Consider the following 15,342-nt stretch of genomic DNA (forward strand, 5'->3'; position numbering starts at 1 on the left):
TCGGTAGTCATGACAACAACTGTTCCAACACTCTTGTGGACGTCCTTTCAGATAATGTAGCTTTCTCCATACAAATACCTCAATAGAGAGTTCCGAAGCCTGCTGCTGCTACTTCGTGGTGAACGGGTCTATGTCGAAGCACAAGGTAAACAAGTAACATGAATACAAAATAACAAATTCGGGCAGAAGGAACACTTTTTCAATTTGTTTTTAGCATCCTACCTAATGTTAGAACACGGTACAGTTCTTCAAATGAAAATATGTAATGCTTAATGTAACTTCACTTGATCTCCAAATCGCTCGGAAAGAAGTGGCACCTAAACATGCACTTTATGTGTGTCTATTTCCGTACATTCTCTATGTTCAGCGAAGTGATATTGAAGTAGCCAGAAATTTTACTCAAGTAAGAGTAACGATACTTAATAAATAATATTAATCAAGTAAAAGTAGGGTGGAACAATAAAAGTCTCTGAAGATTCGACATCAACCTAAATTGTCTAAGAATATTTGAATGTCCTAAGATGAGTATTGTGTTTGACTGTCAATATGATTTTTTTTTTCTTCTAAAATGTATTTAGTTTAGCACCAAAAGTTCCCTTTTTCTTTCATCAGTCCACACAATCCTTTCGCAAGAGTTCTTGTGATAAGAAAACAATTTTGGGGGTTTGGGGAAGCAAACCGGAGACATCTCTTCCTCTGGGTGATTTTAGTCTAAAGCCACCATCACAGAACACTTTTGGCCAGTTTTTCCTTTCTCTCTTTTCTGTTAATTTTATTGCTCTCTTAGCCTTCAATAATTGCCAACTTAATGTGAAGGATGCCAGAGAGCGAGCAATAAATGGATCAGAGTCAAACCGAGAACATGGGGATCCAGAAACGGCTTGGTAAACAAAATAGCAAAGACTGATGAGATGTCAATTATTTTGTTTGTCATTTGTTCTTTATTTCACTTTTTTTAAGATCGAGTCATGACATATTTATTTTTGAGATCAGTTAGCCCAGTTCATGTTGTCAAATATATTTTTTTGTATGGTTAGAAAGCGCTGGTTCTCCTTTACAAAACAAGAAAAGAGCTTTAATTAAATATTAAAGTTTTCTTTCCTTACTTTTGCAGACATCTGGAAACAAAGCCTCAAATGATAGTGGCAAAAGTGAGGAACGGTGGGTGTTTTGTCTAAACTGGCTAATGTGTAGCTGATAAATTAGCTGCTGGAAACTGTGATATTGTTGCTGCTTCTCCTCAGGGAAGGAAGAAGTTGCGTGCGTTATAAATGCGGCTTACCGACCACCATCCAAGATGTCCTGAAACAAAGACCAAACTGGGTTGAAGTCAAAGAGTGAGTTCAGGGATATATTGGGGCGGGGGGGACCTTTGCAGTAAGGCAGGTCATTAGGCAAAAAGACCTTAGCATCTTTCTCTTCATTATTCTTTGTTTTGATTTGTTTTCTCCCATTTCCAGTGATGGAGAGTGGGACTTCAACTGGTGTGATGTGGGTTGGCTTAGGGAGAATTTTGACCACTCATACATGGACGAACACGTCAGAATAAATCACTTTCGTAACCATTACGAGGTGAGATCTCTTCAATTCTGGTGCCTTATGATGATAAACTAAAACATTTTTCTTTTTTCTTATTTTTTTAGCAGAAAGTACAAACCTGTGTTGTTGTTTTTTTTTCTCGTATTTTTAAAACAGCTGTCCCGCAAAAATCTTATGGTCAAAAACCTCAAAAGGTACCAGAAGAATCTGGAAAAGGAAGTTGGCCGCGAGGAAGCCTCTAAATGTGACTTTTTCCCCTGCACCTTTGTCCTGCCCAGCGAGTATCATCTCTTTGTAGAGGAGTTCAATCGAAACCCTGGCAGCATCTGGATCATGAAACCGGTGAGCTAAAACAGACCACAGAAAAGACCCTGTGCAAAAAATACAAATAATAAAAAAAAAATTATACTTCTATTCTCAGTTTGGAAGATCCAAGAGACAAGAATGCATTTAACTTTGAAACTGTCTGGTGTTTTTCAGGTAGCAAAATCGCAGGGCAAAGGGATTTTCCTGTTCAGGAAACTGAAAGATATTATAGACTGGAAGAAGGTAACGTTTATTCCTTTTATGAAAAAAAGTTATAGTACTTGCAATTACAAAATTTTACTGATATGTCTTGTATTTCACAGGAAAGCTCTCACTCAGAAGAGCAGAAGGATGCAGCACCTGTGGAAAACTATGTGGCACAGCGATATATAGAGAACCCTTACCTTATTAATGGTAATCAGCTGAAATACTGATATAATATAATATAGTATCAATATAAGACATGGCATTATTATATGTATACATATGTTGTAAATCCTCACTTGACATGTTTTTTTATTATCACAGGGAGAAAATTTGATTTGAGGGTTTACGTCCTGGTCACGTCAGTATGTAGCAAGAAGTCATTCGTTTTTATTTAAGTTGTCAACACTGCTGTTATATCTGCACATTGTATATACCGTATTTTTTGTTTTTGTTTTTGTTTTTCAGTATGTTCCCTTAAAGGCATGGTTATACAGAGACGGTTTCGCTCGCTTCTCAGGAACTCGCTTTTCGCTCAGCACCATCGACGACAAGTGTATCCCTTTCTTTTTTTACCTGCCAGTGTTTGAAGGTATAAAGAATAATCCACAGCACAAGTGTGGCTGAAATAATCCCATATTGTCAGGCTGCTGTCCACTGAGATTTCTGAGTTGTCCTTAGTGTTTATTTCAGACATGCATCTCACTAATGTGTCTGTTCAAAAAACAGCTCCAAACTATAATCATGAAAAGGTATGTATCCAAAATAATAATAATTAGTGCAAAAAGTACTCTTTTTTATTTATTTGTTTATTTTTTTCTTGCATGAATAATGTGGAAGTAGACTAACAATGAAGTATGGCGGTGGCAGCATCATTCTGTGTGAGGATGTTTTGTTTATTAAGTTCAAAGGTGATGGAAAAATAAATTCAGCTTGATAATTCAAAGTCTTGAAAAAAAACTGTTAAATGGTCCAAACTACTTGAAACTGTTGCTATTTTATCCACCCAAACGATGCAATATTGTTAAACTGTGATACATGTAGCATTAGCATAACTAGCGCTACCCTTACTCAGAAAAATTTTTGACACCAATTATTTACAAATCAAACTAGGTAAAACTTTTTAAAAATCAACTGTATAGTTAAAATATTGGGATAACCAGATATCAGTCATATATGAGTGATTCAACCATGCTGCAATCAAGTGAAAACTGCTTGAAAAATAAATCCAGAGGTATTTAGCAATGCATTTTGAGAACTCCTGTCGTAGCTGAGGTGAGCGACCATAGACCTGGAACAAATGGCAGATGCTTCTCATGCAGCACCTGTTGAGTCTCTGAGCCTCCAGTTGGCTCCACAAACTCCACATCTGAATCTAATCAACGACCTACAGCAAGACTTTAAAAGTACTTTTCCCAGATGCTCTTCATCCAACCTGACCGCACATTATTTTCAAGGAAATGTGCTAAGAAACCAATCGTGGCTCCTTAGGATATTGCAAAATGAAAAAAAAAACATAAAAAAATTTAATTTTCAGTTTCCACAATTTTAAATTAAATTGTTGTGATTTATCACATAATCTCAAGTTTGAAGTCCGTAATGTGACAAAATGCAAGGATATAAAAAAAAAGAAAGTATTATTACTTTACGAGGCGTTGTACATGTCTGACATTTTGAAAACGTATGTCATGCTATTTGCTGTTGTAGGTACAATATGTCACTGTTTTGTTTTATATGCAAATAGGGATGCAAATGGCAGATGCAACAGCTTCGGAGATACCTGACTGCCAAACATGGTAGGGAGTCGATTGACATCCTCTTCAAACAGATGGATAACATCTTTATTCGAAGTCTGCAGAGTGTCCAAAAGGTCATTATAAATGACAAACATTGCTTTGAGCTCTACGGTTACGACATACTGCTGGACGAGAATCTCAAGCCGTAAGTGCTTTACCAATGTGAGCCTTTGTTTTACAATCCCTCTGTTCTTCTCGCTCTGAAAACAAATTACAGACTGACATGGAACGTGACGTACTTGTCTAAAAAAAAAAACCCCAAAAAACAAATAAATTTGCTATTATAATTTTAAATGTAGCTAAAGCTCCACAGCAGGCCTTATGCCATGCAAAGGTATCATGTTGAGGTTTTCTGTCACTCTAGCTCCGAATGCCACCTTCCATCTCCTCACAGGTGGTTAATTGAGGTGAATGCATCTCCATCTAACTCCCCCAGCAGTCGGGAGGATTACGAGATGAAGTTCAGACTACTGGAGGACACTTTGAATGTTGTTGACATGGAGGGAAGGTAAAAGGCGTCGTTATCACTATTACACTTGGACATGAGCAAACTACATGTGGGGGACTTCCTGTCTCTGTATTAAACGCAGAGTTCAAAAAGAATGGCTTTCACCATCTCTTAAAGCACGTAATATCGAATAATTGTATGGTATGAATGAACATGCTACAGAGGTAAAGATGGACTAGCATGTAATTAGACTTCCAAGATAAAGTCTGTCCAGGGGATGATAGGCACTCTAATGGATTGTTTTCTTTCTCGTTAGGCTGACTGGCAAGGAGAAAAGAGTGGGAGGCTATGATCTCATGTGGAACAATGGGCCTGTCTATAGAGAGGATATCTACCTACAAACATTTGGCAGTTCATGTTTCACTGCCAACACATACTTGGGTAACTTAGCAGCAAAGTTAATGCAATCTTAATAAGGAAGAAAAAAAAGATGACTCATTTTTTTTTGGTTTTGAAAGTGATCCGCTAATCTATTATTACCATTTTGTTTATAGGGGTGTGATTTACGGTCTGAATCGCTCTATTAATAATGACCCTCTGGTTTTGCCCGTTCTTCATTGCAGGGTGTCTGAATGACAGAGAGAAGCAGCTTCGCCATCTTTTTAAACCATTCCCATTTCAGAAGAGGACCTAATTGTGTCCGGAATCTCCAACATGGCTTCACTTTTCTTTTTTTTTGTGTGTGGTAAAAGACGCCAACCCAGTTTCCCCCAATGTTTTCTGCATGTAAAAACAACATTTCAACCAATTTTGGACGTGCAACAAGCAGGTTGATTTAACGAGACGGGAACAGACCGTCATGTCTTGTTTATACAAATAAAATCCGAAATGCGTCATGTGCATTTGTGTTCAATCCCCCTTTACTCTGATGCCCTAAATAAATTCCAGAGCAACTCATTTTCTTAAGAATCTACCTGTGTCGAAATATAAATACAGCTACAACAGAATGGTTTAATCCACATGTGTTATAGAAACCCAGTCCAACCCCAACTTTTGCAATTCCCTGTATGCTGGTCTGTGCCAACTTGACAAATAACCGCATGACAAGTTTTCTTGCGTCCAAAACATTTATTTCTATGCCTTACAAATACTCGTGTCCAACACTGAAAAAAATACCACAATCTTTCAACGTAGTGTATAGTGTACACATGAACAATATTTGTCTGTCCCGGCCCCTTCACTATGGCTTTGACATTTTACATAAATATATACTTAGTGAGTGCAGTCATAGTACGTCACATCTACATTAATTTTAGTGCTCTGAACATTTAAATCAAACTATAAAACAGACAAAGCGCTGCAATATTAACATTGCTCTACAGACATTAAGTATGTAGTGGAATGTGGAGGTGATTTGTCCACCATCACCCAGTTTACAGCCCAGCGGCCATGATATGTCAAAGCTCCATTCAAATCATTGGGATGACTGCAGAGGCCAGAGAAATTACATTCAGCTCTTCTACAAAACAATTCCTTTTTCTTTATTCTTTTTTAAGATTAGTCACAATGTAAACATGTAGATGACAAAAAAATAAATAAGTCGACCACAACGACGTCTCATAAATATAGCTATGGTATAGAAATTCTGGAAAAATACGCATTTACATTCGTAGCAAACAATCCACCGCCTTCAGTGACGAGACGAACTCAGCGCTATGCAAAATACATCAAGTTAATTTAAACTACAATTCAAGCTTTTCGACAGTGCAAAGCCCTTGTAACAAAAAAAAACAAAAAACGAAGAGAGTGGTGAAAAAAACAGTACATCTCAAAAAAGTCACAAGATGATCCAGTGCGTATCTTTTTGCTGAAGAGACGCTTATACGTTTCAAACACGAGTCACAAAAGAATTATAATAAAAAAAAAAACAATGACATTAAACAAAAATACATTCAAACATCAAAAGCTGCTTGAGTATTTTAAGAAATGCTATGACTTGTATTAAATATCGTTATGCATTATGGATGCTCGTATCTGTTTTCATTTATCCTATCTCTATTTTAACATTAGTAGAGAACGGAGGGATGACAGTGCAGTGCATTAAAATTCAGAGCGGTCTCTATGTTGATACTGAACCAGATGTTTAAGCAGAGCTCAGCTTTACGCTTTTAATTCAAAAAATTTTTTAAACAAATGCCAAAAATACAGAAGCCTCTCAATAAAATTAGAATATCGCTGGAGAGTTTATTTATGTCCGTTTTATACGCGTGAAACTCATGATGATGAGAGATTGTGGCTTACAACTCATGAAAGCTCAAAATTCAGTTTCTCACAGGATCTGAATATTATCTAAGGAAAATATTTCTAAATAGACGCCCATGGATGACACAATCATGGGTAAGCCCACCGACTGGACAATTGTCCAGCAGAAAGTCCACCAGAAGTACCGCCTTCTGGGTAAGACGCAAAAGGAAAATTATGTGGAAGGAAAGAACACCATTTGAAAATGTATGTAATCTGTCATTAATCTTTATAAAATAAGTTTTCTTTCTAAATTTGTGAAATAAATAATTTGAGGATATTAAAATTCATTATTACACACCTACTATTATTTACTAGTTGATGAATGACAGACCATGTCTACGGTTTAAAGGCTGTGTGCATCCTGCTTTATAAGGGTTAGAGCATGTTAGTTTTACACAGATTTTACACAAAGCAAGCATAGGTTTAGGATTTTTTTTTTTACCAAGTAACCTCTAACTAAAGCAATATACTTCAGGCCTATAGGGGTTACTTAGCAACAAAGTGCACATTTTTTGTTTTGCCATTTTGTTTAGGAATGCTGTGGCTGCTAGGTGGAGCTTTGGATAGACTCGCTGGGTCTTTAGCAGCTCTTTTCGTGGCAGTTTTAGAGGCCTGACTTCCCGCCTCGGCCCTCTGACAGTCCCTCTCGTCTCTCTTGGAAGCGATGAGCTCTCTCTTGCTTCCGGGATGTCCCCGTTTCTCGGCGGCCGAGCCTTTGACCCCACTGGGCTCCTTCTTCACATCTGTCTCGGAGTTGGCTCTGACGCGGCTTTTCCTCACCTGCCCTCTGCCCTTTTGGTTAGTGCCGGCTTCCTGGGGTTGTTTCCGGGCGTTGCCCGCAGACTGCATGTGCCTGAGATGACTCCTCCCAGCTGAGGGGCTAACTGGTGTTCGGGCCCCTCCGCCTTGTGCTCCAGGGCTCCTACCTTCAGAGGAGGCGGCTCGGGTCTCGCTGCTGCTCCGCTTTGCCGCCGCTCCTGGGTGCGCCCTGCGCTCAAGCAATGGGCTGAGCCGCGAGTGGCGCTGGTAAGCGTAGGCAGAGCAGCTGCCGTTGCAGAGAGGGTAGCGCATGTGACAATGCGGACACACTGGAAAGCGGGAGAGCTGTTGCTGGGCTGAGGCAGGCGACGGCGGGTTATTAACAGGTGTGAAAGGGAAGGCTCGCGAGCCGTGCCGCAGCCCTTTGGGGGAGTTGAGTCGGGAAGATGGCGCGGTGTGAGGTCTGGCCGAGTGTGCAGCTGTGGAAGACGGGAAGCTCTGCGGTCTTGTGCGACCCCCGGGGGGGCGGCTGCTCTCTGCTTGCACCGTTTGGATTTGAAGCCACTCCAGCTGCAGCAGCTTCTCCAGGTACTTCTCTAAGGGCCCCACAGGCTTGGGTCGGGGGGCGCCGCGACCCTCTGTGTGAAGAAACACCGCCAGCTGTCTCAGGCTCCAGCAGTTGAAGGGAGGAGGCAGGAAATCAGAGTATGTGTACGCAGGTTTCTCACTCTCCTCTTCGTCCCCTGCCATCCCATGGGGTCCTGGAATATCCGGGAGGAAGTCGTTAGTGTTAATGATCTCCGCCCGCAGGTTGAGGTGGGGCGGGGTGCACGGGGTGCACGGTGAGGGCAAAACGGGGAGCCGCTCAGAGTCTGACAGATCGCTAGCACTGTCAGAGTCGACCTCCTTGTTGTTGTAGTGCTGCTGCAGTGCTTCTGGGGTCGGAGCTGGGGAATGCATTAGCGGGTGGGATGGCGACATCCGTAGCCCTGATATTGGAGAAATAGGCAGAGAGAGCGCTCGACGGTTTTTTCCCATCCCCTGGCGATTCGGGAGGAGCTCGGTGCCGCACGGAGACAGCCGCTGATTCTCTCGTTTCTCCTCTTTCCTGTGTGCAGATGACTGCTTGCGAAGTTGAGGCCTAAACTCAACTTCTGCTTCAGGGCTGAGAAGAGACAGATGGATTTAGAGAGTGGGGGAGAAGTCGTTGGAGGATTTAGGGATTTAATGTATCTGAAGGAAAGCACTTAGAAATAATACACGCCACTTTTAGCTCTTACCTTGAGAGTTTGCTTGCATTTTGAGACGCACCTGACTTCATCCTGCCACTCTTAGACTGAGCACTCTGCAGAAAAGTAATTACAATGCAAAATCATTTTCAGTTTACAATAAAGTAATATGCCAAATTCCAAATAACTCAAGAGTACTGTTCAATCCATTATCAGAAAATTAAAAGAGTACGGTTCAATTCCAAACATACCAAGACAGGGTTGTCCACCTACACTGACACACCAGACAAGGAGAGCACTAATCAAACAAGCAGAAAGATTTACATGGAGGAGAAAAAAAGAGATCTGCTGCTCAGGATGGAGAATTTGTAGACAGGTGAACAGTTATGTGTGCACTCTAAAAATAGTGATTGTTGATACAAAACCACAAGAAATTGTGTACTCAGTTTGCCACAAGCCATGTAGGAGACACATCAAACATGTGGAACAAGCAATTCCCAAACATACAGTCTGAACCACAATTAAATGTTTAAGGTCAAAGGTTGTTCATGTAAATAAATAAAGAATCTGTGGTGGAACTTTCCACTGAACCGGACTGATTTTTAAATATATGACAAGGAAGAGTCACCAGATCTATCAAATCAATCACTAGATGTGCAAAACTGGTAGAATGTGGATAATCTTACTTTCACTTCACATGCAAGTGTGAAGTGGAAGTTCACCCTTATGTTTATAACATAACCCCCACCAAAACCTACATTAAGTTTTCTGATTGTAAAATGAGGAAACGTGAATTGGTTCAAGCAGTGCGGCTACACTATGCACTACTCAGATGTCGTTCATGCTGAAGGGATCCCACCTGTGCCTGGCCTCACACAGGCTTCTTTAATGAGAGCCCTGGTGACCTGACTTAATACAACCAACTCAGCAAAGCCAGTAGGAAACCCTTAGGTGGGTGTCAAACAGGTCAGTTCTAATTGTACAACACATCTAAGCTTACTTTTTACCCAGTGCTGTGCTGAATCAAAGGTGTAACTTTTGGACAGTCTATTCTGGCCCATTACTACTGGGTAGTAGTAACAGTAGTAACCTGTGGTATTAATACCTATTGCATATTAATTAGTCACGGTGCCAGTCACATACCCTCTGTAGGGCTGCTGTGTCCTTATCCTTATCTGGTCCCGGGAGACCATTTTTCATTTGGCTCATTGCTTTCGTGGTCTTGTTACATTTCTTTGAGCTATGAAACAGAAAATAGCATCAGGCATGTCTTTAAAAAAAAAAAAATACAATCCATAGCATAACGTTCAGTCCCATTAATGTAGAAAATGCCTACCTGGTAAGTGACCCGCTATTTTCGGTATTCTTAACTCGTATCTTCTCCTTGGAAACGACGCGCTTCAGTGTTGTGGAAGCCGTGCGCTCCTGCATGATGGGGCCCATGTTGCACCACATGGGACGCTGCGTCTGGAGTCCAGCACGGATCTTGTCTTGCACGGTAGCTAAAGAAGCCAGCCGACATCTCTAATCAGACAGTCTAGTCTGAGAATACGGCTAAAATCGCCCATTTTCTCCGAGGTGCTGCAATGCATCATGTGAAGACACCAGCCTCTCCTCTTCTGCTGCAGGTTTAACACACGAACTACTGTTTTGGTCGTCGACGCTACGTCGCTGCTCAAACGCAATTCCGCTTTTTTTGTAATTGTAATTAACCTGTGACAAGAAAAGGCATATCTAATTCTACTGTCATCCTTTTCATCATTACGAATGCAACGAAGCAAAAGCAGCGCAGACGCTTTGTTTCCCTGTGAGATGGGTTTGTTTACCTGCTGCTGACTGGCTCGCTGCCTGTGCCTCAGTGAGCCGCCGGAGTGCATCATGGGACTTGAAGTGCAAGCGTCAGTAATCGAGATTTAAACCCACCAAAGGCGCTGTTTAAAAGAGTCCAGGTTTTAAATTATCACTTTAAAACACTGGAGATGCAACAAATCTTATTTTGAGGCCCCATAATAGATGCAGGAAGTGAAAAGCAAGATACACACTTTTGGCAATCAGCTTTGAATTACTCAATCACCCAGGCAACATCAGTGGGCGCGTTTCTTAACAGTCAGCCGGCGAATCACTCGGCTAGAAGAAATAACGGGACGGTTTGGGCGGAGGTTTCTCTAAAGTGAAGGTCAGGTAAGGATCTGTCTGAAGGATCTTGGTTGATAGCATCATTAATAGCTGACAGGATAAATGTGCAGCAGTAACATAAACTAAACTACTAGGTTTCACCAGCTTGTTGATACACACACATCAAATTCTTTATTGATTAATTATTGTGTTATGCAAAATGAAAAAAGAAATAGAAAAAAACTGCTATGTTTATTACAGTCACGTGGTAGAAGTGGACATTTGCGAGTCATTTGAGAAGAGTATGCCTTCTGACACTATCTGGCAAAGCTCTAGTGACAGATGGAGAAACTTCTGCCATAAATAGGAAACACACCAAATCAGTAGTACGGTGGTGGCGGTAGGAGGTCGTCCTGTAATCTATGGAGTTTAGCCCCTTCGCCATCCATCTCCGTCATTGTGTCCTTGTTGTGTCCTTAAAGACCTGCCTCGTCCACTGGTGGTAGTCAGAGGGCCAAGCAGCACCGGTGCTTCTGTGGCTACAATGTGTCGTGTGAAATGCTTTGGATTCCTCTGGATTTTATAACATGTTATACAAGTATTTGCCAGTTGGGTCTGGTTCCTTGCTGGTTCATGCTTTCTTTTCTGGTGTCTCTCTTCCTAGTGTACATTTCGATATTCAACTGTCTCAGGACCTGGTCTGAAGGAGACATCATGATGGCCTGATCAACCAATGGGAACTGTACACGAAGGAAATTGGATTCTATTTTATTCTACTGTATTCTTCAGAAGAGAGTAACAAGCTACTGGAATTTTGTAAATTAAACTGTCTCCAGAATCTGCAATTTGTTTGAAGTGTGCAATTCAAACAAATTGCACACTTTAAGTGTATGCAATTTGTTTGAATGAGAACACAAAATTTTGCTAACAAAGAGTGCTTTTAAATTTTTTTTATTAGTTAAATTATTTACTTAAGAGATGCAATAACATATATTAATACGTTACTTCCGAGCAAATGACATTCCAAAGTCATGAAAATTTTTAGATTTTTAAGATTTAGGAAATGACCCATGTGCGACGAAAGGGTGCTATGACAAACCTGTAAGGTGCACATATTAATGATCTTTAAGGTACTTGAGGAGAAGCATGTAAGATGTGAATTCCTGCTCATAAAACAATATTTACTGTTCATAAAACAAACAAACAAACAAAAAAACAAGACACTTTCTTTATGTACCAGAAACAAAGGGTTTCTGGCACAATATTGCAGCTAATTTGGTCCCAGATAGTCTTCATCTATTTAAATGAATTGGTGCTCGTTGTTTTTCTGTACAGGCAGGACTTGCTTCCGTTTCTCTGGTGGAGCCCTTAAAAGCAGATGCTTAAAAGCATGTATATCTTTATAACTGAGAGATACATAAACAAAGACATCAGTCTATGCAGTTATATTTGTGCATGCACGTACAAATATAACTGCATGATGTATTCCCACATACATCATCTACATATATATATAAGTTATTCGAAGCTAGAATCATGTTTTGCAGTTCCAATCCAACCCATTTTGAGAGTGCATACTGGAAAAGAGAATCAGTTATAATATAATTGTTATAATATAATTGTTCAATGTCTTTAAAAAAAAATTACCTTGTAAACATTAAAATCAAGAAGTTTATGATTTGTTTGAAATTTTCCCAGGCCACGCCCACCTTGGCACCGTTTTCCATGCCAGCTGACAAATGGTGCGCACCCAATGAGTCTGTGTACTGTACATTTCCTCCTAACTGCGCGCTTGTTAGCCGATCTCCATCGACTTTACGCTGGGTTTGTGCGAACTGTTAGAGTTCATAAGTCTGGGTTCATGCTTGAAATCATTCTCGCAGTCTAAACGACGTAGTTCCGCCACACGTTGCTTTATATGGAGGATCGAGCAAGGACCTACAGTGTTTCTGCAGCCTGCATGCAACACGCTTCGTATCTGTGTATGTTGAGGTGAGCTCAAAGTTTGCTTGTTTGATGCACGTTTGCTTATTTGATGCTAATTAATTAAGGGCATTTTCAGTATGGCTGCAGCTGTTCAGACAGACTGTGCAGTCGGGCACGTACTACCAGCATACACGCCCACTCGAAGTTTCTGGCAGTACAGTTTCATGAAAAGGCTGTGCATTTTCTTTCTTAATAAAGAAAGTTTCATTTCGATCCTAAACACTTTGCTTAGAGCAGATTCATAAACTTAATGTGACATGCTAAGTGATTATGCTTCGAAGCTCATTTTAATGTGTATTTATATAGGTCAGAAGGGCCAGCAGACAACATGGAAAGAGGGTGGTTCCTCGGACATGAGAGGATACTCCCCCCCAAATCTCAACAGCCATTGTCTAGCTGCAGCGGTGGGTCCAGGCCCTTCTTGACTGTAAACGTGAACGAAATGCTTCGAGCTGACAAGCCCAACACCGTCAGGAAGCCTGTCCCAATCCGCCCGCCAAGTCCCAGAGTTACTCGGCCAAAAGGACAAGACTCCCACAGCTTCCTGACCTGCGAGCCTACGCCGAAGCCCATCATCCGACAAAGGTCACGCTCTCTGCCTTCTGAGACCCAGAACAAAAAGAAACAAAGCAGAGGTGTTGGCGTGAGGTTTGTCGACTCTCTTGGGCTGGACCTGGAAGACGTCAGGGTGTTTAAATCAGGCGAAGACCCATTTGTGCCACAACATGTTACCTTCCGACTCCTGATGGGTGCCGAGATGACAGATGGAAAGCATCTTGAGATTAACTTGCCATACCTAAAGCCGGTTTTTGCCCAACAGCCCGGTGACCAGCCGGAGTTCCTGCGGCGTCTCCATGAACAGAAAGTGTGTCTGGAGAGGGTCTTGTGCTTCGAACTGGGCATTATCGGCATCACCCAAGTCCTAAATTTAGACTTTGAGAAAGAAGTTGAAGTTCGGTATTCGTTTACGGAGTGGAAAAGTTCTGCGGAAACCAAGGCTTCCTGGGTCTCCACTGTCACCAAAACCTGCGATGGAGTAGGAAGAAGAGGGCAGGAATTTAGTTGTGATACATTTCGTTTCCACCTAACAGTCCCTCCCTCCCTTCGACCAGGAGCGCAGCTGGAGTTTGCTATCCAATACAAAGTTTGTGGGGCTGAATACTGGGACAACAACGATGGAAAGAATTATAAATTAGTCTGCCAAAACTACAAGCTAACAGTGCCTAAAGAATGTGAAGACAGCATGGTGCATTTCATTTAGGATGCAGACTACATGGGGGGAAAAAAATGCAATGTGAGCACTTTAAATCTAGTAGCAATACATATTGAGAATACCTACAGAGGATATGTTGCTTAAGCACTGCTAGCAAAATTATGCTTAGCAACAGAATCTACGAGCACTTTTATAGATGAGAGGAGATCTAGCACTAAGGCATTTGTAGTTTTAAAAATTGCACTAAATAAAGAAATAAATAAATAATATGTATACACGCCACAAAGGGACACTTTAAAAAGGGGAGGTCACCCTGCTTGATATCTGATGGAATAAAGGATTTCATGCAAAATTTGTTGCCCAATATTCTCTCAGTATACATTTTTACTCGGCTACTATTAAATATGATGTCCAGAGCATTTTCCAAATAAAAACAATTTAATAAAAAATGTAGGTGTTTTATTTAGAGATGCAACAGTCATCTTTTTCCTGTTCAATGCAGATTTTCAGTTTTCTACTAAATCTTTTTTTTTGTTGTTCTAACCACAAAAAAGTAACTGATGAAAGAGAAAAAAAGTGCTTCAAGTTTTCTGATTGAAGTGTCAAAGCGTTTGTCTGTATATGTTTAATGAAATTCTAATCAGTGCACCAGATTATGACTTGGTGGATAGTAAATGAAACTAAATGCCAATCAGAGATAATCAAAGGAAAATATTGACAGAATGCAATCTCTCGGTGATTGATTGGTCCATCTGTAGTTATAATTAATCCCATCATTTCTGATTTGTAGTAATGAAATGTGCATTACATTTTAATATAATATGCAAAAAAATGAAGGTTAATAAGATCAGTGTTATAAAGGGTTGTTTTTTTTCCAATACTTTCTTTTCATATTTACTGATTAAACATGCTGTCTGTGTTTGCCTTGAAAAATATTATTCAGTCAAAGATGATGGTGCTTCCTAAATGTATCCCCTAAAAACTGACACTCAGTGTAAGAATGAATTCTGCATGAACAACTGGATTGGATATTGGTATTGTGAGTGACACTTTGATAAATACATTAAAAACCTATATAAGGGAATTCTGCTTTGATGTTATTAGATCACAACTAACCATTTTATTCTCATTTTAACCCACAAAATAAGACCATCAGTGATAAGATATCACTTTAAATCTACTTAGTTGGACCTTTTTTCTTAATTAGAAGAATCAACTCTTTAATAATAACAATGATGCAAGTATATGTACTATATTGCTCTAATATAAAAAAATAGTTTGATGCTGTCGGGCTCAGAGTTTGAGTCTTTTCCTTTATCAAACAATTTTTTTCCCTCTTATTTAGTGGAAATTTTGATGTTGATGAGACTTAATGATAACCTTTTTCAACCTTTAGAGCTCCACTGTTGAAAATGAGAAGCTAACATTCACAAATGACAGTGA

At 40.3% G+C, this 15,342-nt stretch overlaps 3 protein-coding genes across 4 annotated transcripts; 2 read left to right on the forward strand and 1 right to left on the reverse strand.

The window, feature by feature from the left end:
• ttll9 (tubulin tyrosine ligase-like family, member 9) lies at positions 1–5,193 on the forward strand. The gene is made up of 14 exons (XM_008413453.2): positions 1–145; positions 1,115–1,161; positions 1,245–1,337; positions 1,461–1,572; positions 1,696–1,881; positions 2,020–2,088; positions 2,169–2,259; positions 2,374–2,414; positions 2,518–2,605; positions 2,743–2,801; positions 3,794–3,990; positions 4,240–4,353; positions 4,610–4,734; positions 4,917–5,193. The coding sequence occupies exons 1-14, from the start codon at positions 131–133 to the stop codon at positions 4,985–4,987; spliced, it is 1,308 nt and encodes a 435-aa protein (XP_008411675.1). The 5' UTR covers positions 1–130; the 3' UTR covers positions 4,988–5,193.
• A 213-nt stretch (positions 5,194–5,406) lies between these two features.
• On the reverse strand, positions 5,407–10,423 carry fam217ba (family with sequence similarity 217 member Ba). Its single transcript, XM_008413454.2, has 4 exons — positions 9,922–10,423; positions 9,729–9,825; positions 8,637–8,701; positions 5,407–8,521 (listed from the first exon to the last, which is right to left on the reverse strand). The coding sequence occupies exons 1-4, from the start codon at positions 10,038–10,040 to the stop codon at positions 7,084–7,086; spliced, it is 1,719 nt and encodes a 572-aa protein (XP_008411676.1). The 5' UTR covers positions 10,041–10,423; the 3' UTR covers positions 5,407–7,083.
• Positions 10,424–10,683: 260 nt separating this feature from the next.
• On the forward strand, positions 10,684–14,983 carry ppp1r3da (protein phosphatase 1, regulatory subunit 3Da). Of its 2 annotated transcripts, none has more exons than XM_008413456.2 (3): positions 10,684–10,766; positions 11,365–12,692; positions 12,993–14,983. In XM_008413456.2, the coding sequence occupies exons 2-3, from the start codon at positions 12,619–12,621 to the stop codon at positions 13,945–13,947; spliced, it is 1,029 nt and encodes a 342-aa protein (XP_008411678.1). In that variant the 5' UTR covers positions 10,684–10,766; positions 11,365–12,618; the 3' UTR covers positions 13,948–14,983. The 2 variants fall into 2 exon arrangements, with proteins under 2 accessions (XP_008411678.1, XP_008411679.1); XM_008413457.2 differs by having other exon boundaries at positions 11,365–12,682.
• The last annotated feature ends 359 nt before the right edge of the window (positions 14,984–15,342 follow it).

Source organism: Poecilia reticulata, linkage group LG7, assembly GCF_000633615.1.
Source record: "Poecilia reticulata strain Guanapo linkage group LG7, Guppy_female_1.0+MT, whole genome shotgun sequence".
NCBI lineage: Eukaryota > Metazoa > Chordata > Actinopteri > Cyprinodontiformes > Poeciliidae > Poecilia > Poecilia reticulata.